This window comes from Euleptes europaea, chromosome 7, assembly GCF_029931775.1.
Source record: "Euleptes europaea isolate rEulEur1 chromosome 7, rEulEur1.hap1, whole genome shotgun sequence".
Classification (NCBI taxonomy): domain Eukaryota; kingdom Metazoa; phylum Chordata; class Lepidosauria; order Squamata; family Sphaerodactylidae; genus Euleptes; species Euleptes europaea.
In genome coordinates this window covers 44,685,711-44,709,075 of record NC_079318.1, presented here as the reverse complement: position 1 = coordinate 44,709,075, position 23,365 = coordinate 44,685,711, and the positions used below count along the sequence as shown (strand labels likewise).

At 39.9% G+C, this 23,365-nt stretch overlaps 1 protein-coding gene across 8 annotated transcripts in view; it reads right to left on the bottom strand.

Annotated features, from left to right (window-relative positions):
• Nucleotides 1-23,365, bottom strand: part of CDC42BPA (CDC42 binding protein kinase alpha) — a 190,097-nt gene that overhangs the window by 101,402 nt on the left and 65,330 nt on the right. For all 8 annotated transcript variants that reach the window (XM_056853948.1, XM_056853941.1, XM_056853945.1 and 5 more), the window contains exons 3-5: nucleotides 21,085-21,168; nucleotides 19,422-19,517; nucleotides 18,412-18,560 (exon numbers count right to left, since the gene is read on the bottom strand). In XM_056853948.1, the coding sequence (XP_056709926.1) occupies nucleotides 18,412-18,560; nucleotides 19,422-19,517; nucleotides 21,085-21,168 (329 nt within the window). The remainder of the gene's footprint in view (nucleotides 1-18,411; nucleotides 18,561-19,421; nucleotides 19,518-21,084; nucleotides 21,169-23,365) is intronic.

Below are 23,365 nucleotides of genomic sequence, written 5' to 3'. Positions count from 1 at the left end.
TGCCTTGGGCATGCTCAGTTACTGATGTTTATTCATAAAAACACATAGACTTCAAATTTTGGCAAAGGAATGCATGCCTTATGGTTTCTTGAAAATCACTTTGGTTTAATATTAAAACAGTGAGGTTGGAGTCTTTTAACACTGGGTTTTGAAGCAAGTTAGCTAGTAAGAATGATTGTAAGCCATATACAGCATAGAACAGACTACTTATGACTACAGAATAATTCCTTGTCAATAATATAGACGAACTGTACAGTAAAAGCATGTCCCTATGCACAGACATACCATTTACAATGTAAAAATAGCAGAGTTTTTAGATTATTTATCCTGTACCTATGCCTTTGGTAAATTATCTACAATATTTTATACCGCTTTTACCTTAATTCCAAGAGAGAACAAAAGCATGTTTTTTTTAAATCTCCAAAATATTAAAACCTTACAAAATCAATTTGTGAAAGGAAGGGGAGCAACGGTTTGCAGAATTGACAATATGGAATGATCTCACATAAAGGTGAACAAAAACAAATCGATTTTTCTAATTACCAAAACATTAGCAAGAATGGCATCAAACTAATGGTGTTTTTTTTGGGGGGGGGTTCCTAAGTTCTGGGGTCACTAGTGAGAAAGCTCTGGGGAGGAGCTGTAGCTCAGTGGTAGATCCGGTTGGCATGAAGAATGCCCCAGGGTCAGTCCCTAGCATTTCCAGTTAAAAGTATCAGGCAATAAGTGACATGAAAGACCTTTACCCAAGATCCTGGAGAGCTGCCGCCGGTCTGAGGAGACAGTAGGAGCCACAATAAACCAAGGGTCTGATTCAGTATAAGGCAGCTTCATGTGTTCATATGCCTCTACAAAAGATGGTACCTGAAGCGTGGCTTCCATTTTATGACATATAAATGAGCTCCAAATAAACCTAAAACCCACCACTTCAGAAAATGTAGGAATGAAGCCAGAATTACCAATGCCAAGGTAATTTGATCTTCGCCAGAAAATAAAGAAAGAACGTGCAACAGGAAGGAAACACAGACAACAATCAGAAACAACAAAGAAGCACAGGACCTACTGTAGTTGTTTGGTGTGGCACAGATAAGCCTTTTATACAAGGATCCAGTTCCCTTGGATTCTCTACAGCAAAAATTTGCCACCATCCAGGGTTTTTAAGTTGTTATGGCCCTTACTGGCTGTCCAGAATACTTTGATTCTCAGTTGCCACAGTGTGTGAGCAGAAGAGTTGCAACACAACAAGGCAGAACTAAGGCATGTTTCTTGTTTGGGCAAGGCAACAATCTCTCCCTCACTCCCCTCTGAGCATCCAGCCACAGGGAAAGTTTAACCCAACAATTAGGATCCAATAAGTAAAGATTTATTGTAAGCACAAGCAGAGCTAAGTCTGGTGGTGTTACTGTTTGTCAAACTGGATGTTCAGTAGAAAAAACTCGAGTTTTAGGGAATTCATATGTTTGCACACCATTCTGAGATATTTTGGTCTAATAAAAAGTATTATACAACTTTGTGGAGTTTATCCACAGGCCAACATGCCTACTTGCAACCTATGTCTATGTGGGGACATAGGTACTACAATTGAATTAACGTCTTATTTATTCTTATTTATAGGCTACCTCTTGCTGGGACTCAAGGCAAAGCAATCAAATAACATAATATATCTAACAAACAATGCAATAAGACTAGGATCTTGAAAATTAAAACCAATGAAAAAGAAGTATCAGACATGGCTTGGCTTACACAGAACAAAAATGGGATTACAAAGGCAGAAAACAATGCAGTAAAAACAAGATAACACATACAATAAACAGTGGAATACACTACAATCCTGTTATCTTTATAAAAGCCTTGGTTTTTAATAGGGAAGATGGCTACAGTGAAATTAGTAATTACTAATTAGTATGGAGTAGTGAGCCCTGACCTGGATGGCCCAGGCTAGTCTGATCTCATCAGATCTCAGAAGCTAAGCAGAGGCAAACCACCTCTGTTCGTCTCTTGCCATGAAAACCCCAAAAAGGGTGACTTGACAGCACTTCACACACACACACACACACACACACACACACACACACACACACACACAGAGTGGTGAGGTGACAGTATGACCACACTATCCAATTTTAGCTATAAATATTCCAAAGGATTCAAAGTGTACAAAACAGAGGAATTAGAATGATCAAATGAGTAGGGACCCTGTCATTTAAGAAGACACTAAAAGAGCTGGTTTGGTCACAATTATAACAAAGGAACATGACAGTACAGTTAACTGTACTTATTATGTAAATTGCTAATGCAGAATTGGATGAGAGCTTTGAAAATGGCTTGGTTCTATAATTTAAATTTAGATTTTCCATCAGGTAAGACAACACAGAGCAACATTAACCCAACACCACCAAATAACTATTATGAATTTGAAAATGAAATCATATGAAAATCATTACTGTTTGACAAAAGGGGCATATCAAGAAAATTGTATTTTTAATTAATGCCACAAACCATTCTAAGGCCACCGGCTAGGATCTAAAGAACTCTAACAAACACTAAGGGAAATTAGCAAAAATGTTACTAGCTGAATCCAATTTGCAAAGCTCAAGAACGAGATAATCTTCAGGAAATGAGATAAATAATCTTCAACTGAAACAAGACAAATTGCAACAATTACAGACGAGTATTCCAAAACACTGGAGGTTAACATGTCATTCATTAATCAAATCTACTCCTGAATTACAATTTTTAATCATTTGCAGAGCTTCCGCTTCAATCTTCTGTTCCCAGAAGATGTTGATTGCATTATTCCAAAAACCTCCCAATCTAATTCCAAGTACAGTACATAATGAAATCATTTTGCAAATCGTAGGCATTTATTTGTTTAGATTATTTGTGGTCACCTCTCCAGAAATCTGCTCAAGGCAGATAACTTTTAGTTTCATTAGTTAGCTGCAGTTTCTGTTTCCTTTCATTTGTAACAGTATCCATGCTCAATAGAAACACTGTTAAACAAAATCTACTGCTTTTAACAAGAGTTTTCTGTGGTCATATTTTTAAGTATGGGGTTCTGGTCTGCACTTTCAGAAAAATGCCTCACGACCAAACTGATATCAAAATTATTAGAAAACCAACATTTTAAAAAAAGGAATCCTTAAGCCTCAAAAACGCCCGCCTACGCCAGCCAGATGCTTCTCATTAGTAAAAATGGGCATGTGCTGTGATAAGATCTTAATTTTTCCTCTACCTTCCTGTATGAGGGGAGTCTCCAATTTGCAATGATGTACAGACCTATTGTGAAATGCTGTGGGTGACAGTATGTAACAAGATAGCTTCAGGTGGGTGGCTGTGTTAGTCTATAGTAGTAAAACAAAATTTGATAACCAGTAGAACCAAATTGTTTTTCCAGGGTAGAAGCTTCTGACAAAGTGAGCTTTGACTCACAAAAAGCTTAAACCCTGGAAATTGTAGGGTTTTAAGGTGCTGCTTGAGTCAAACTTGCAACAAGTATTCTATGGTATGAGAGCATTCATCTGTTTAGTAGGAGAGTGATATGTTCAGAGAAGAATCACTTGACTCTGCAAACTCACAGAACTGTAATATCAAAGGGTGTTTTACTTTAAAATTCAGTTTCCATTGAAATTAAATGTCAGAAATCATTGCTGCCAATCTTCAGTGTCTACTATGAGATGTTTACAAGAGCCTGAACCACAGACCTTATTTAATATTAAACTCAATTTATCTTCAAGAACAGAAAGAACAGAGTACCAAACCCCAACTATTTCTGTGAATTAACATGCTACATTCCCACCCATTTGTACAGGAGCAGGCCTGACCAAGAGGATGGAAACATTCTGCATTTCAAACATACACAGCTGTGCCCAATATTACTTTGACTCAGCTAGACCGCTTGACGGTTTTCAAACCAAGTGTTCACATTCCTCCAAAGAAATTTTACACCAACAATATGCTACAGAAGACTCGCCCATTTGATTCAGCAATTCAAAGGAATATGGCTTTCAAGTTACTCTTTCCATGCTGTAATGTGGAGTCTGAAACATTTCTACGACCCCAAGCATGTGTGAGAAGAAACAGATCCCTGTACAAGTACATAAATTTGCACTTATTTATTAACATGCAAAATGTAATATGACAGATAGTGGATAAGACACAAGCCGCGGGTGAAGCCATATGAGTTCTGTAGGATCTATCCTATCTGCCAAGACGATTCCCCACCACCACCCCTGCTTTGCCATCCTGTAGCGAAGTCATTTCAAGGGAGAAGGTGAGAAAAGCTTTTTTGATGCAATTACAAGCTGTAAGCCTTGCAAGCTTGAAAAAACAATTCCTATTTTTAAAACAAATATTAGGCAAGTGAATTATGTCCATTTAATTAACAACATAAATCAATATTTTCAGCATGCACAGAACTGCAAAATAAGAGCTGATGGTTGGCTGAAAAGGAGAAGGGAGATAAAAAGAAACCAAACCCAAAAAAGAAAAGAAAAAAGTAACAGGAAGCTGGACTGAAAAGCCAGCCGTGGTCAGGAACCAAACCTAGTCAGCGAAAATGTAAGTAGATTGCCTCTTAATGCCACTACCACAAGTCTGTAGCTTGGTCTACAGATTAAATAATTAAAGTCTACTAAGTAAGGCTAATTCATGTGAGAGCTTTTAGAACTGTGTGGTGTAGGAGGTGCTGGCTGGTAAAGGAGTATAAGGAATAATCTTCTTAAGAATGTCACATCCATCTGTGGGTACCATCTGTCACAGGCAGCCTGAAAGAAGCTACAGAGGAATCCAAACTAGGTCCAGCTGTTGTCATGTAAATTGCTACCTCATACTGTAACCTCAGCACTGTATATTAGAAGACTTTCACCTCTTTCACTTCTTACTAAATATAGGCTAGATGCCTTTTGCCCTACTCTGTTTTAGCAGTTGGAAGCTTCCCACCCCCCATCAGCTGAGAATGGAAGAACTTTAGGAATGGAAGACTGGATACTCTTTAACTGCTTCCCACCATCTTACTTCAAGTTATAGGGATATAGCATAGCACACTTACAATTCTGGATCAAGTAATGTTCATTCTTTTGTGGTCACTACAAGAATGTTTAAACATTATTCTGACTGACCCTTTCTGATCAACCTGGACTGACACAAATACTTCTCTTGATTATTCAGAAATTCAAGGGAAAATATGTGGATGACAAAGGAGACAAACTGCTGAAAGGTGATTTAACAGTGCAATCCTTAACAGAATTACACCCTTCTAAACCTAATTCCCTCAATGGACCAGAAGCGTATAACTCTGCTTAGAATTGCACTGTTAATTTCAATGAACTGAGAGAATCCGCATGCAAAAAAATGCCAGTTATAAATCAAGGCATGTATTGCCCCTGTTTAACAAATTTCAAATGTCCTTTTACTGTGGAATGTAATTTACAAAGTTAAGGGCTAACCTAGATATTACAGACAGAATTGAGACCAATGTGTTGGGCAGGGGGATTTAATCCTTCTACCTCACATCTTCCCAATGCAAACTGTGCCTATTCCTTGAAGCACCATATGCCCTGGGAGGAGAAAATATTTATTTCTCCCTATGTTTTCCTTCTTGTAGTAAAGGTAAGAAAAAGACAAGGGGGGATTAATCCTTCCTCATGCAGCACCATGATCCTTTTTCAACACCCCCACCCTCACTGGTATTTAGCAAAGTTTCAAGAAACAGGGGCACCTGGATCTAGGTTGCTGGTACTGGGGCCGGCCACTGCAGCCTCTCTGCTCAAGTTGGGAAGCATGCTACTCATGTAGCATGTCTTATGTGGGGTGTGGGGGAGGAGTCGTTCTTTGAGAGCAATCTCTCCTTTGCTGAGAGTCCTTGAAACGGCAAGAAACCACTCGTCCTCACAGTCTGTAGAATCCTATGGAGTTCGGCTCAGAAAATTGAGACTACTTCAAGGCTAATCCACTCCCCTTTTAGGCACTATATCTTAGTCAACTGCAAAGAAAAATGAGCAAACAACCCGGCAGTTTTCTTGGTAAACAATATGCAAAAGGAAGTGAAGGAGTATGCTGAGTACTGTGGTAGTCAGTATACCAACAGCATCCAAGCGTTATCTATAGGATAGACTGCCTTTCCAGTTAATAAATTTGTTACTGAAAAACAAATTCTGAGAAGAAACGAGATTAAGGATTTTAAAATTATGCAGGGATAATGGATTTTAATATTATTTTAAAAATTGTTCCCTGACGACAAATTAAAAGTCTATAATTAAAGGGCAACCTGAATGTTTTTACTGTCAAGCATTAAATACCTTATAGGGAGAGCATCAGCTGCTTATAAAATTAGAAACGTTTGCCAGTTGCTGTCTAGTTCTTGAGCTGATCACGTTTCCTCTCTTTGCTTAGCACTGTTCTCCCATTGCCTGTTATGTTGCTTGTTTGCTCTCCAGCCAACTAACAAAGCTAATTGAAATGGCTGCTTCTGACCTTTTCTGAGGTAGTGCTTCCATGCTGAGAAACTAAGGGCTCTCCGAACAAAACTATCATGTAAATAAAATTACAAATCTCTACTGATGATGGAATTTGAATATTTTTCACCCATGGAAGATTCTTTTTTAAAACCACTAAATCATCATCAATTTAAAGTACGACCAATTGACACTTACAGAAGATATATGCCTGTGGCACTGTATGAACATTCACAACAGCCAGTGAGGATCAAGAAGGTGCTTTCTTAAAGTACTTAATACACAGATGCCTCTCAGAGTAGCTTCAACCATTATCGTGAGCTGGAAGGGATAGGAAGGAAAGAAGTTCTCCTTTCGCCAACCCAGTGCCACTGGCGGGTGGGGGGGGGGGACAGCAGCAAAGCCCACAACAAGCTTGCAAATGACCAGGACACATTGTTGGGATGTAAACGGCCACAACTTTTATTGGTTACAGCTGACAAGGCCTTGGCACAGCATAGGGGCAGGGCCCATGACATCGGCCGATCCGCCTGCCAACCAATGAGAAAACCTCCTATTTCTGCCTGCTGGGGAGTACCAAGGGATGGCAGAATATGGGATTTCACCTGGGCTTAGGCCTCTGTGTGATTTCACCTGTCACTTGGAGGGAGGCTGCCCCGACAGCCCCCAAGCTGGGCATGTCCCCTGCAAGACCTCCTCCTAGAATCCCTTAATGGGATCCCCAAAGGTGGGGAAAGGGGGCACACAGGCCGGCTTTCCCCCCAAAATGGTTCCGGTCCCAGGCAGACACCACCAACAAATTACTACAAGGAATGTATTCATAACAGAAGAACCATAAAATAACAACAAACTTAACTGATAATGGGTGTAAGGGCGGGGCAAAGCTGTGAGGCCAACTGACCCTGGATGGTGCAGCAAGGCTGAATAAATGCAGGGCCAGTAGACCAGAGGGGCGGGGACAGGCTGTGGTCGCTAGCCTGTCCCCGGCCCTCCAGCTGCATCAGGCCATGCCTGATTAGTCAGGCTAGAAGGGCGAGAGAGCAGGGGAAGAAATGGCCAGACAGGAGGGAACAACTGCTGTGGAGCCCGCACAGCCGGACAAGCTTCCCCAGCTGGTTTCCTGGAGCTGCGCCACCACCTGGAGTTGGCAGGAGCCGCATCCCCTCCGCTCCCTCCCAGCCCCCCATGTGGGCCAGCAAACAGGGCTCCAGGTAAACCAGGAGCCTGTGCTTTTTGTAAAGGAGGTTTTTCACATCTCTCCTGGTGAGGAAATGCATTAGCCCTTAGTTTGGATTCCATAAACAGATAGGGGAGCCCCTGCCCAAGTTTCCAACAATCTGAATTCTTAGTCAGATAACACCTGTTATCTCTAGCCTAGTCACTGATTCAACACAACTAAACAAATAATGACTGAAGTGAGATTGCAGTTAAAACACGGTGTGTGAGAGAGAGATTCTGTGCTGATTACATTATGTAGTCATGACATATCACAATATAATGAATGATCTAAAAGTACACCTCCCCTTCACAAGTTAACCTTGAATCAAATTTAGGCTTTAAGACCTTGCTGAATCTTACCCTCTCCCACAAACACATGCACAATTTATTTGTCATGTCCTTCTGAAATTGTGTCCCACGATGCCAAAAGGAAAGATCTAGTTTGGATAAAACAGCAATATAGAAACAGAAAGCGTAGGCATTTGTACTTCCCATTACTGTAGTGTCTAAAGCCAAACCAAGCTACAGGCCAGCAAAGATGATCACCGTCATTTTTTTCTTCCCTACAAAGCTATTTCTCAGATCCTAAGCTCTGACCAAGCTGCCTCTGGTAAAGAGATTATGTCTATGATATAGGCTTATGGGGAACAAAAATCAATAGTGGGGATTATATTAATCTTTTATTGAAGTTGCTACTTTACAGTGTTGCACATTTTAATCCTGATTTACCTTCCATAGTATTATGGTTAAATATAAAAAGTTGTCAGAAATTCTAAATGCTGATGGTCATTTAATATTTACTTGCTACCATTTTTTTGTCTCACTGCTGATGTACAGTTCACATTCTAGAGGGTTGTAGAGGGAAAGTCTATGGAGGTTTGCAGAGTATGGCAATGGGAATGGGATAAACCAGAACAGAAGGGAGTCTCCTTGGATGTTCCCTTTTGGATCCTCCTTTCAACAAAAGAGATTCTGTATGTCATGGCAGTGAAAACAGACTTGCCCATACCTGCAACTGTTGTTCATCATGCAGTCACACATGGGTCATTACACACATGCAGGCCTGCCATGGAGAGATTTTGAAGCTCACAAACTCTAGAGGGCACTCCTTTCTCCCCTCCTCCATGCTGCCATCTTGCCTTGTCCAGCATCAAAGGAAGGTGTTCCTCACTGCCACCGTTGTAGAGAGCTAACTTTATTTATGACAACCATCAGCGCTCACAGCAGGACAAGAGGAAGGGACGTATGACTGCACAGGTGCCCACTCAATGAACAACAGTTACAGATAAGTGCAACTCCATTTTTATTGCTGTGGTACCCATGAGGTCCCACGTGGGAGAGCAGCAAGCTGAATTACCAAGTCTTGGAAGGCAGGTGTGAGCTCCAAGTTGAAAAATGAGCAGAGTACCACTTTTTCAACTTCCACCTCTTTCATGGTATCAATGTCTATGGAGTAGGGTTTGGCGAAAGAGCAAGAGGAGGACCACCTTGAATACCTCTTCAACTGGAAAGCCTCGTTGGAATGCTGCTAAGATCAACTGTGACCTGGTGGGCGTTGAGGAGTAATGGGCAGTTAACTCATGCAAGCTGGTAGCATAGCTGGATACAGGAGACAATTCATCTAGAAATGGACTGCGTGGAGATTTTGATGCCTGACTTAGGGCCTGAACAGAAGATAAATAGGTTATTGACTTTTTTGAAACTCCTGGTTCTGTCCAGGTAGAATAGTAGGGCACTGCCAACATCTAGCATGTGAAGGGCACGTTCAGTCTCATTCTGTGGCTGTGGAAGAAACGCTGTTAGGTGGATGTCTTGATTTTAATGAAATTCTGACACAATCCTGGGACAGAATTCGAGACATGGCCACAGCACCACTGTGAACTCAAAATTTAAAGAAGGGGGGATTGTGATGGAGTGCCTGGAGTTCACTGACTCTTGGCTGATGTTATGGATATGAAGAATATGGTTTTCATACATAATAGCGTGAATGGGCAAGTGGCCATTAGCATGAATGGTTAGCCCATCAGTTTGGAGGGCACCAGTGAAAGACTCCAATGAGGGACTGGATTTGACTGGTGGAAACTGGTTTAATAGGCATTTTATGAACACTTTGGATTCCCTTGGGGTAAAGATTTATTTACCTGTGAAGTTGTGTTGAAGCAGACTACGGCTGCTGGGTGTTCTTTGACAGATGAAGATTACAGCCCTCATTGGATTAGTTGTGGGAGGTAGTCAAAGACCTCCTAGGTGCATATCAATAGGGTCGATTGGTTTCTGGCTAGTGCAGGACAAAAATGTTTCCATTTTACGGAATATGAGCACCATGTTGAAGGCTTCTTAGCATTTAATAGTACCTGCTTACTGGGTTCTGAAAAACTGCTACTGTGTAATGAATGAGCCATAGTGTCACATGCAGGCTGTGTATATTCAGCTTGCCTTGGCAAAAATGGGGCTAAGTACTATAGCCATTGTGTGTTCCCCTCTCTTTTTGAACAGCACCCATGAAATTAGAGGGAATGGAGGGTAGATGTAGTATATGCCCCTCGTCCTTGAGATCTGGAGGGCATTTCCCAGAGAACAAGGATGCCAAGCTGCTTGGGAGCAGAAGACATATTTCTTGTTCGTGCCCATTGCAAACAGGTATATGCTGGGTGTGCCCCACTATTGGAATATTGAAAGGAGGAAGTAATTGGTCAGTCCCCATACATGAGTCACTAGTGGGGTACAGCTGAGGAAGTCTGCTATGTGGTTGTTGCTTCCTGCTATGCGTACCACTTGAATCGTTGACCCATGAAGGATGCACCATTCCCATATCTTGGATGTTAAGTGGCACAGGGTTGATGAGGCTGTCACTCTCTGTTTGTTTATGCTCTTAATGGCTTAGGCTCAATGTACCTGAAGGACTGCTCCACCAACATATATTGACGTGAGTTTGGAGATAATCAGACCGGTTATTGTTACAGAAACCCCCAATTTCAGATGTATGCTTAATGAAGACCTGTGCTAGGAGCCATCCCAGAGGTCATCTCTAAACTATGGAATTCCCTTCCTCAAAATTTACAAGTAGAAGTGCCAGGTATCCCTGACAACTTGTGGGGGTGGGGGTTTGGGGGCGTACTTACCAGCAGCTAAATACTAGGCCAGCAGCACTAGCAACACGGTGATGTCACTTCTAGCGCACACCGGAAGTGATGTAATCACATCGTGGGCAACACAGGGATACTCTGGTATTTGGGCAAAAGCTCTACAGTATAAATCATGTTTACCAGAGTTTTTGCTCAAGTACTAGAGCATCACATGGTCACTGGCGATGTGATGTCACTTCCAGTGCTTACTGAAAGTGACTCCATTATCTCGCTGGTGACGCCAGCCTACATCTCCCTTTGCTGCCAATAAGTCCCTACCCGCCAGCCAGCTGATCATCAGTGGGGGGAGGGGATCCTGGGCAGGGGATGCCTTGACCCTGGTGGGGGCCTGGCAAGCCTAATTACAAGTAATGTCCTTATTACAAGATTTCCAGCATTAAACTTATTTCTTCTGGAAAGGTTTTCAGTATAACTGCTATTCCCTGGGGTTTTAGTAATCTTTCCTGAGTTCAAGTGAAAAAGGTATACTATAAATAACGTCAATAAGTAAATAAATTAGCTGCTTCCAGTCTGACTGAAAGTTTTTCAACAAAGTTTTATTGTCTGAGATGTGGTTCTGCTTTTATAAAATGCCTTGAGCACTGTATGGAAAAGCAGCCTAATTTTTTCCTAAATAAAGAGTGTCAGGTGTTAATTTTATATGTTCCTAGTTTCACTGCACAAATATGGGTGGTGGGGGGAGGTTTTTATCCTTTATCTCCTCCTGGTTTTCCTGATTTCAATTCATCCTCCTCTTACAAGCAACAACTTGCCTTACATGGAAAACTTAAACTGCACCTATAGGTGCCTGTATGTTTCCCTCACAAAGGGCAGCTCAAGGATTGTTGACTGGGGTCAGGAAAAAATATAAGAGGAAGGGTTAACCTCCCTTGACAGTCCAGATCAGGAATTCCTGCAGCCATTATTTAGTCTTTTAAAAACCGTTGGCAATTAATTCATGGATATCCTGACATAATGTGTACTTTGACCCTGAGGATCTATACTATCTTTGTTACTTAAGAAAATAGATTTCTAATCTCTATAGTCTGAGATAAAACTAAGAAATAATCTCACAATGCTGGGAACAACTGTTAAGAGTCGTATTCAGTGCTCTGTATAAGGCCCTCCCCTGACAAGGCATTTCCAGTCTAATACCAAGATTCAGGCTTCTTTAATTTTCTTCTACCACCCATGTTGTTGCCAAAAGTTCTGAATTTGTTTAAAACCTAAATACTGGCATCAGAACAATGCAAGATGTTTGCATAATTGATTCGGGGGAAGGATTTTGATTGATTATTTTATACAGAGAGTCCACAAAGCTCTGTTTGCAGTAAAAAAGGGAAATATCAGTCTGACAAAGGCAAATCTTTCCTAATCTCTCTGAAGTTATATCAGGTTTACATCACATTCAGGGTGGCCTTCTTCTGAGCTATATTTTCCCAACTGCTTATGTTGCTTTTTTAATGTTTTGTTGACTGGATTTTAGCCAATTTTTACTTTTTGAAAACAGCTGAACTATGAGGATGATAATATCACTGCTTCCTGCCGCTCAAGAAAAAGTTAAGGTTTCTGAAATATTTTTTATTAGCTTTTGAAATGTATAAACATCATTGCACCTGAATCAATAGAAACATTCTTAGAACCTTTTGGAAAACATCAAAAAAAGCCTACCATCATTAACCCAGATGTGCATTACTCAGCTAAGGGTACCACATAAAACTTTGGCCCTGATAAGCCACTCTTTATACAATAAGAGTGGGCTAATTTTCTTTAAATGTGACAGGTCAACATTCAGATTTTCAGGTAATTTAGCTGTAGTCCAGGAAATGGTGTAACCAATTTGGACTTGTCTATTCCAACAAAGTTTTCCATCCTGCAGTTTCATATTCCAGCTGCACCAATGCTCTCAAGTAAGAAAATATTTCAAACAACCTTACCTGCAGTAGGAAAAGACCAAAAGGCTCTATATACTAAAACGTGTCCCTCAGGAGCCTTCCCCACATGCAAAGAAAGAGGCACATGCTCACTTTTCCAAATCAGTAATTGAGAAGGTGCAACAAGTAAAGGCCCATCTACATATTACATGATTAGAAGTGGTTTGTAACTATAGAGCGGCTTTTCAAGGTTAATATTTTTGCAGTATCTTTAGGTGGTAAACATATAGCTGAGTTAACTGATGCTAGGTTTCTTTTAACGTTATCCAAAAAGTTCTACCTAGGATTATACACAAAGGAGTTTATATTATTTTCTGAATAGCCAAAAAGCTCAGAGAGATCTATGCTCTAAGTCAAAGGAAATTTTAGATAATTTATCAAGGCATTTAGATTAAAGCCCTGTATGGCTTGGGCCCAGCAAACCTGAAGGACTACCTACTTCTATATGAACCTCCTTGACCTCCCTAGTTATCTTCAGAAGCCCTGGTTTGGGGTGTCCCCACCATCTGAGGCTAGATTAGGCTTGCCAACTCTGAGTTGGGAAGTTCTTGGAGACTTAGGGATGGGGTCTAGGGAGGGAGGGGTTTGGGGACCTTTGTGGGGTATAATACCACCGAGTCCACCCTCCAAATCTGCTACTTTCTCTGGGGGAACAGATCTCTGTAATCTAGAAATCAGTTGTAATTCCAGGAGATTTCCAGGCCCCACCTGGAGGCTGGCAATTCTTGGTTAGATAGGTGGCAATACAAGAAAGTGCCTTCTCAGTTGTGACACCGAAACTCTCGAACTCACTCCACATGGGGATTTGTTTGTCTCCCTTTGTTGTTGTCTTTTGCCAGCAGGTGAAGACTTTTGTTTTGTTTAGCATTCGCTTGTTCTTATTAGCCCCCCTCATTATCTGTGAATTTTGTGTTCTATTTCATAAATATTTGAATTTTAAATGTTTTTTAATGTTTGAAATGTTTTAATGTTTGCCACCTTGGGGACCACAAATTGCATTAAATTAAAACATAGGTCAAAAAACGTTTTTAACAATTTACTCCCAAATTAAATAAACTTTACAAGATACAAAAGGAATTGAGGAATATGCAGGCCACTTCATTTAAATCTCCCTTGCTGTTAGCTGCAAAAACTCTGGCTTCAGTATACTTAAATGACACCTCCCCCCCGCCACTATCTTAGCAGTCAAGACAGTATGGAATGTTTACAAATATTTCAGCTACAAAGAAATTTTTTAAAGTATGTATAGGGAAAGAGAATGGGAACTGTGGCAACACTGGAGCGTTGGACAGTTTTCAGACTGTGTATAAACACAGGGTAGGTGAAAGGCATGTACTCTATTAGGGGTGTGTGGGCATTAGAGAAAAATATGATATGAAGAATTGCTTACAGAGATATTACCAATCAATGAATTTTATCTTCCGATGAATAGTAACTAGTAATAAGAAATGGCAAGCCATTTATGAAATGCCCGACTCGTGCCAAACACTAAATAGTCAGGAAGGTAAGAAACAAAAAATAGAACAAAAATAGTCAGTAAGGTAAAAACAAAACAAAAAAACTTTGTTCTTGAACAGTTTCCAATCCAATCAAACGGAGCCAGATAAAATATTTAAGAACTGGTCACTAAGACAAGAATAATGAAAGGTGATCCTTCCCACAAGGCTGAATAAAGAAACCCTTGAGCGGTTTAATGGAGAACTAGCTTATTAAGTGAATGAACAATCAGATCCAAGATAATGTCCATAACAGTAGCAGGAGTTGGGATAGAGAACAAAAGTTCTAGAAGAGGGAAAGTGGTGTAAGTAAGAAAAGGTACAATAATGGTGACTTAAATCAAATGGGAGAAAGACAACACATTCAGGACATCAGAAAGGGAAATGATGTATTTGCTCCAAAACAATGAAAAAACAATGTGGAAAACGTTAAAAATATTTAACAAAGAAATTATGATATGAACTCCCAAGGGTAAATGTCTTGTTAATTTACTTTGAACAGTTCCTTAAGGCACCAGAGGTAATATTTCATATAAGTTTTTCTTCCACAGCCAGTCCACCAAGAGACCTCAGAGCAGCCATCCTAATATGACTGCATTTAGATGACGGAGACAGGAATTTATTTAGAAATCTGTTGGTGAGCCCCATCCTAAGCCCTATCTATGAACAGTTTAGGATGATGACAAAACCCCATGCCAGGGGATCTCAAAGATACTCCATCGTAAACTAGTGTAAATGGAAATATATCATACCAGTGTACAAATGGATACTGTCAGGGAGTACTGAAGACAAAGTGAGGCTTAGTTAGCATCCTAAGCCACCCAAGCCTACATCTAGTCCCTGGCGCAACATTATGCCAGCAACAACTCTGGAATCCCTTTCAAAAGTCCCAGAGAACACTGAAGATTAAAACACAAATTCATTACTTCTTGGTCCCAGAAGGCTTAACTTTCCAACAGAAAACTCTTGATGTCTCTCTAACACATACTAGGCTCTGTCCACTCTTATCAACTATCTGCTCATATTAACAGAAGGGTTACAGCTCTCAAAATGCTTTACTAAAAAATATCATTGTGCTTTCACAGCTGTAAGTAAAATAAAAAAAAAAACAGGTCAGATTTCAGTGATTGGTCACGTCAACCACTTTCGCAGTTTTTAACTTTTTCAAGAAAACTCTGCCTTATAAACATGGCTTCCGTTAACTGTAGTTTAAGTGATAAAAAGTTGTCATTTGGGGTATATGAAGACTTACGACAAAGGCAAGTCAATCTCATGGAAAACAACACTGGGAGAAATATAGGAATCTGTTGCAAAATGAGCATGATCAAGATGAGAAGTGTGCCTGCGAACATCTAATTTAACCGTCAGCTACACTTTGGTAAGCTTAACCATTTGAATATGGAAAATATTATACACTGTTATATGCTGCTGGCTCTGCAGAAGCCAAAGATGTCTAAAGAAGGAAAGTCTCAAATATTTTCAATCGTGACCACTGCAGTAACCTTGACAATTTATATACAAATTGAAGAACTGTCTTCTCCACTTTCCACACAATTTTCCTCCCTTCCATGCCAAGCCACACTCCCCCATCCTTCATAATACTCACTCTCTTTCCAGGTTTTATTTCCTCTTAAAATCCTTTCCTTAGCTATTCATGCTGCTTCAACACTAAAAAGAAGACCTTGATTCATTGTTTCTCTTTCCTTCCTTCTAAGCTTTCCCCATCTCTCTTGGTTAAGCCACAGGCCTTCCAAAGTTTCACATGCTCCGCAGAGTCTGCTACTGGTATATCCTTTGTGACCTAGTCATTCCTGCTTTACATTATCCACTCTAACCTCATCATTTTTTCTGTTTCAACCTATCTTAACTAATACTTCACTGTTCTCCTGCCTACCTTATTTAACACTAAACATATACCACAACACCAGCCAGTGATACTGACGTGTAATTGTAGAAAATTTCAAAATACTTTGAATAAGGCCCTAAAATAGGGATCAAATAGCAGTTTCCCAAAGAACTACACCATTTTTAAGTTCACGAACACCATAAATATGGTAATCTTTGATAAACAGATTCTGCAGGACTTTTCTAAGAGTTCAAACTCCTGACGGAACAAATCAGTTCCCATATTTCCTATAAAACACCTTGATTTTTAGGTCTCTGTTTTTATAAAACTCTGGAAAATGGAGAATTAGAAGAATGGTACTAGAAGAGGTGGAATGGTACCTTCTAGGTTAGTCGATGCATACTAATATCCTCTTTTTAGCCAACCTAAACCCTGGAACCTTTCCACAAAAATAATAAACTAGCCATCAGCAATCTCACTGTTAGAGCCATAGAGTCATGGTTATTATATTTAAAAAGCAACACTTCAGAACACAATGTGTGATTGGCACAAGAGAACAGTTAGGCAATATTCTAAATTCTTATCTTCTTATAGTCTGTGCAACTCTAAACTGAGTTATCTTGAAGTCAGTGGGTTTAGAAGGGTGCAACTCTTGCTTAGGATGGCACTGTTATTCTTGAAAGAGAAGTCTCATAAAGGTCATGGTCTAGTAATGCCTCCGGAGTCTTCTTTCTGTAACCCCAATTCTCCTCCCTATAGGCAGCCATGGTCACACTTAATGAGGTCCCCACAATTGTTCCATGAAAAAAACCCTTTATTTTTATTATACTAAATTCAGTTAAAACAAATCATGTCAGAGCCATATGTCATTATCTTATTCATCAGCTGAATCTAAACAAATACAGGAAATTAATATGGGTCCGCACTCAAAACCATGACACAGGGGCACCCATGGGAAATACAACATTACTGAAACCTTAAAAACATTCAAAATCATATACTGAGATCTTCATATCCAGCTCATAAACACTGCCAATCAACATGCTAAAAATGAACATACAATCTAATCCAGTGATTTATGCAAATTATCTTGTCTGAATACAACTGCATTGTCCAGTCCAGCCAATGCTATAACTATTGTGGTACAAGTACAGGCTGTATTGCAACAACTCCCATGTCATCTTGTAGAAAACAACTAGAATAAAGCTGGGAGGCTCTTCCCATGTATTTTCAAATTCTCTTCCTAGAGTATACGGTACACACAGATGAGGGCAGGTTAAGTCAGGAGTCCCTGTGGGATCCTTCTTGCCTTTGTATGTCCTTCACACAAAACCAGACTCTGCATCCCTCAGTCAGTCACATTCTTGCTTGGACTAAACACCCAAATGGCACATAAAGCCACTGGTTGCCTGTATCCTTCCAGGCTGGGAACAAGTTAGCATGGTCTTGGCCCAGTGACAATGAATGAGAGTGTGTGTGTTATCTGTGGGTACACTCATTCCAAAGGCTTGTATGCACACTCATCCCAAAGGCTTGTGTATGCATATCTGGCCAGTGCCACACCCAATCTACGCACATATCATGAGTATTTGGGGACTAGGATTCTTTTACTAACACTATTTTTTTTTTAAAAAAAAGCAGTGCTAAGCAAATGCTGAGGATTTTGAGGATTTTCACTGCCTGTGTTTAGGCAATCCTGAGCCATAGCAATTCAAAGCCAACATTCTAAATTAAAACTGAATAGGGAACAATCATTTGTATACCGAAAGAGCAATCCTGCTGCTAAATCAACTACAGCATCAACTTTCCTATTCTAATAATATGCCCTTAAAGAACACCAGATCCCTAGCATTTACATATTTTTAAATTATCAGTACACAAACCAACCAATAACAGATCTCATTTATGAGGTAAACATAATAAACTTCAGGCCCTGATTTAATGCTCAGGGCTACCTGTAAACAAAAACACAAAAGAAAATGTCCAAATATAGGCCCTGATTCTCTACTATAATCTAACTAAAGCATGTGTGCAACTGCTCTGATTCCATGTGCTACTGGATAACAAATGCGAGTTGTTTCATCCAACCTCTGCTCAGCGGCTGCTCACACTGATGAAAGCACTAATCCCACCAAAGTGATTCCTCAAGTTCTTTCAAGAAGCTTTTTAAAAGTTATGAACAACAAAAACTAGCGCCCTCGCCAAGACCGTTTTTAAGTGCTTTTCTTTCAGAAAGATTACAGGACTATGGTCAGTTTTCTCTTGTGTGGGAACCATGCTAAATAGCAAAAACTGGGTCGTAATGAATAATTTATACATTCCATTGATTCTACATACCTGTGGACATAATGTAGCTGATGTACAGAATCAATTGCTATCACCATTTCAGCCAAATAAAAGCGAGCCATCTCTTCAGGTAACCGGTCCTCAAATTTACTGAGCAAGGTAAGCAGGTCACCACCAACATAGTAATCCATAACCAGGTACTAGGAAAAGATTTTTTTTTACAAATTTAGTTTAGGCAGGAATGTAAATATGCAACACATACCACATACTAGACACACTATTACTGCATCAGTGATGGAACCGGTGCCTTCTCCTCTCTCATAGAAAGAAGGGATCATAGGTGTAACATTGACACAGCAAGACTCTATTTCTGCAGGAGTCTATTTCTGCAGCACTGAGACATTTTGTTCTCTCACCATCCTCCCTCCCACCTCCACCAGCTGCAAGGTAGGACAGTGGAATGTGAAATCATCCACTCCCCCAGTCCAATGACTTCAGAAATTCATGGTTGAGACTAGGCAAGAAACGTTATGCCTTGCTTAAAAAGCAAACAGAAGAAAGCCAATTAGCATCTTTAAAAGTTTAAGTTCACAAAAACTCCCTTCTAGTACTCTGAAACACTACCAGACAGAAGGTCAGCCCTCCAGAAACAAACCAATGATCCATTCACATTTTGATTCAACCAGTAATCCAATAAGATGCTCATGTAAGGCTGAAAAGCAAGACACAGGGGCCATGGCCTCTCGCTGTTGCTATCTCACCTCAGCATCTGCTATTCAGAAGTACTGATGTACCAACCCTCCAATAATTTTATGTATTTTTAAGTTGTCTAATTCCCATTTAAAATAAGCCAAGTAAGAGGCCACCATCACTACATCTTGAGGAACTGAGTTTCTCAAACTAATTGCATTCTGAATGAACAAGTACTTTCTTCTTACTATTCTGAACCTACTGCATCTCAGTATTTGTGGGGGACTAAGCAGCCCATGAAAGTGCACATATCTATTTGACACTGGGAGTTAAGAAATGAATTGACTTCACAAGATTCATTAAACACTTACTAAATAGTTTTCATCCTGGAAGGCATAGTGCAATGTTGTAATCCACTGGTTATCCCCATTCACTAATACATCCCTCTCTTCTCGAAAACAAGCTGTCTGTAGGGTTTAAAATATTAGTTTAGGCATAATTTAATATATTTACTTAAACAATCAAAAAATTGGAATAACAGCAGCATATGGAAAAGGTCTTTCCTACAACCAGAGCGATAAAGCAGAGGTTGTGCACCTCCTTACCACTTGAGAAGGCATATGTTCTCTTGGACAACAACTGGCAATTAAGTTGCTTTTTAATAGATGAGAAGCTTTTAAGAAGAAATGTATATAATTTAATTTTACTATTATGTTCAGTTTATATTGGGCTGAACAGTTTCTGCTCCCTAAAATATCAAGACAAAGATATTCTCCTCCCAAACCTTTGGAAACAATGATGTAATATAATATTGAAAATATTGAAGTATGGGTTAGTTTAGACCTAATGTTCCTAATTACTAAACCATGGTGTGTTCCACTCTTAACTTGAGCTAAGCTTTATGTTAACCATGGTTAAGCCATTGACAGTCAGCCATGAGAGCAGGTTGCCAATTCCATCCATTTCTCAATTTAATCGTAGGCAGGTAATATGATTTCACATCATGGTTAAGTCAGAAACCTGGTTAAACCTATCAGTGGTTAACACTGCTGCAGCATAGCTGCAAGACTGGTAAAGGACCAGTGAAGGAAATTGTGCTCTGGGAAGAAGAAAGCGGATGAGTGATCGCTTGATTCTCCAGCCTTCTCTCACTTCTGAAACAATTAAGCATGTTGGATCTCTGCAAAGCCTACAAAATCAACACTGCCCCAACTGTCCACTCTTTTGAAATGGCATTTCTGTCTCAAATTGTAATAAAGCCTTTTTCCATTGTGATTAATACATTAACAGAGATTATTCTGAAAATACAACTGATCTTAATCCCATAATACCCATAACAAATATTCTTGCGCTCACCACATGCAAGGGGTGTTCACACACCCAGTGTAGGCCTACATGGTCTTAGGAAATGCAGAGGACAGCAGCTTGCTCACGCTATCACTTTGAGGTAGGAAGCCGTAGACGTGACTGTAAGACTGTCAGTGGCTATTTGGATATTTTTGCCTGCCAAGTAGGTCTGAAAGGCTAGTAGACCATTGTCTCCCAAGATCATTCCCTGACATCTCAAAGGAAAGGAGAGCTTGGAAAGGCCCCCACTTAAACCAATTGACAGGCATTTCCAGTCTGAACAGATAATACTGGGCTAGATGGACCATTTCTGAAAATAAAAATGTGGAAGCACCATGTTGCCTTAGGCATTATGTCCCAATATTTACTGCATTTAGCATCCATCTTTTCTTATTATTAGCTACCATTTCTTTATAATTGATATGAACTATCACCAGGGTTGCCAGTTCCAGGTTGGGAAATACCTGCAGATTTTGGGTGTGGAGTCTGAGGAAGGCGGGGTTTGGAGAGGGAAGGGACTTCAACGCCATAGAGCCAAATGGCCAAAGCAGCCATTTCCTCCAGGGGAACTGATTTCTATCGGCTGGAGATCAGTTGTAATAGCAGGAGATAGCCACCACCTGGATGTTGGTAACCCTAAATATCACAATAGTATCTTGAATATGTATTTCTTGATTCAAGTCTTACCTCAGCTCTTTTCAGCATCTCCCATTTATTTAGTATTTTCATGGCAAATACCTTATCTGTATTTTTCAACTTGACTACAGCAACCTATAAAACATAAAAATTAGATTTTTAAAAATATATTTGTGTATTTCAAGAAATGTCCAGCACAGTTCATTATCACACAATCTTTCTGCAAAATGATAGTTCAATAACTTCAAAATTTACTGTACATCTGAGGAAACAGACCCAGAGAATATGAGATTTCATTCACTTTGCAGCACAAAATATTTATTGGCACAAGCACATATGGAATTGTTTTTAAATGTATATTAGGATTTCCTAAGAGTTCATAAATCTATATATCTGCTATTCTAGCTAATTATGATTGGACCACAAAAAGGCTAAAGACACTTTCTTCACTGCAAAGACCACCACAACCTGATACTTTAAGTAGCAATGTTATCATTTGCTAAAACCCCTTATTTGTCACAGAGTAAATCACATGCAATATACTTCACGTGAAGTGTAACATCTCATTATTTTACTATAACCACATCTGTCTGATGCCTTCTGCACATCTGGGGATCTCTACAGAATTTCCTTTAACCTCTATGTATGCTTAAGGAAATGATTGTTTCATTTTTTTCCTCAAAGAAAGATTTTTGGTTGGTTTTTTTTACCAAAATACATACTTTGAAATAGCAGAAAAACCATACTGAGGAGTGCTATTGCTATTGGGACCAAAAAAGTCCTATCCTGCTCCATAATACACCACTTAATAATTATCCCTAATTTAAATTATCTCTAAAAAAACCCTAGTAAGTTAGATAGTTTAAGTTTTCAGAAGCACTTATTATGGTTACCGTACCAATAGTATAATCCTCTGATTTGTCTTCCTTCAAGTTTCAAACTGGAGTCCTAAGAACAACTCTCAAGAGCTAGGCTTCAAGCGCTATGGTCACAGAACAAGGTTCAACTGCTCCCCCACAGAGCCCCTGCTCCATGAAGGGCATAAAGTGGTTCCCATGAAACTCTCAGTATCCAACTCTTTCCTTTACATAGTTTCATTATTTCACCAGTTTAAAGCATTTATGCTTATGACATATCAAACAATGGAAACATTTTCACGGCTCACACGAAGTGACAGGCAGACCTCCCTCCAGTCCAATGTGTTTGTGGTTCATGTTCACCAAACTTATTTCTTAGGTCGTCAGAAAAAGAAAACAGTACTGGGCAAAAATGCACGGTCGCTTTATCCTCCTTTAATCCTTGTTTTAGTCAGGATTGAATGCACATTAGGCGAAACGCATGCGTTCGATCCGGGCTGAATCAGGGATTAAAGGAGGATAAAGCGATCATGCATTTTAGTGTCTTTATGTGGGTCCCTTCCTGGTTCATGTTGGAATACAAGCGCTTATGGTGCCTAATGCAGATGCATTATTGTAATATATTAGGATGATGTGTATGGGAATTTCTTCATTATATCATGCCACTCCTCATTACTAATTTCATGTCCTTATCTCCTAAAAAGTAAACCTCATTGTGTTGCTCAAGACACCTTAGATATTATATACCTATTTGGTACAGCATATCTGTTCTCACACAGCCTCTTTTTATGTCACTATGGACTCTACATTAAGTCTTTGTGACTGGCTGCATGTCCATGCTTTGCATTATGGCATGTGCAGTAATGCAAACAATTGCAGAAGTGAGTAAAACGTTATCATCTTAGCTGTAGTGATTCATTCATTATGCAACAATAACCTCAGCTGAGTGATACAATCAACTGCATGACCAGTTTGTGTCCCGGCCCTTAAAACAATCAGCAAACAGGTAACAGAGTACCGCTAGGGAGAGGGGAACCAGCAGTAATTCTACCTGGTCTGGAGTAGTGCCAGCTATGAAACTGAAACTAAACCCTGTGCTGGAGCCCACACTGCTGGTCAATCAGCACTCAGCCTGCATGCACGCATGGCTGTGAGCTCATTCCAAGGTCTCTAATAAGTGAGCTAACTGTTGGGTTTAATTTTATTTGTCTGAATCTTTTTATCCATTTATACAAGGGCAGAAAGGATGGACTTCCAAAGATGCCCCAACCTAGTCAATTTTCTTCACCTATATCCAGCTACAATTCCATACGAGCACAGTTGTATTAAAACTTGCACACTTGCTGCCTTTTGTTTTAGTTGATATGACTGTGGAAGCAACAGAGTGCAGAGGCATCTGCCTCCACTATCCTGATAAGGAGTCTGGAAATGATAGAGGCAACACCAGATGCACAGTAATCAAGAACATATCGATT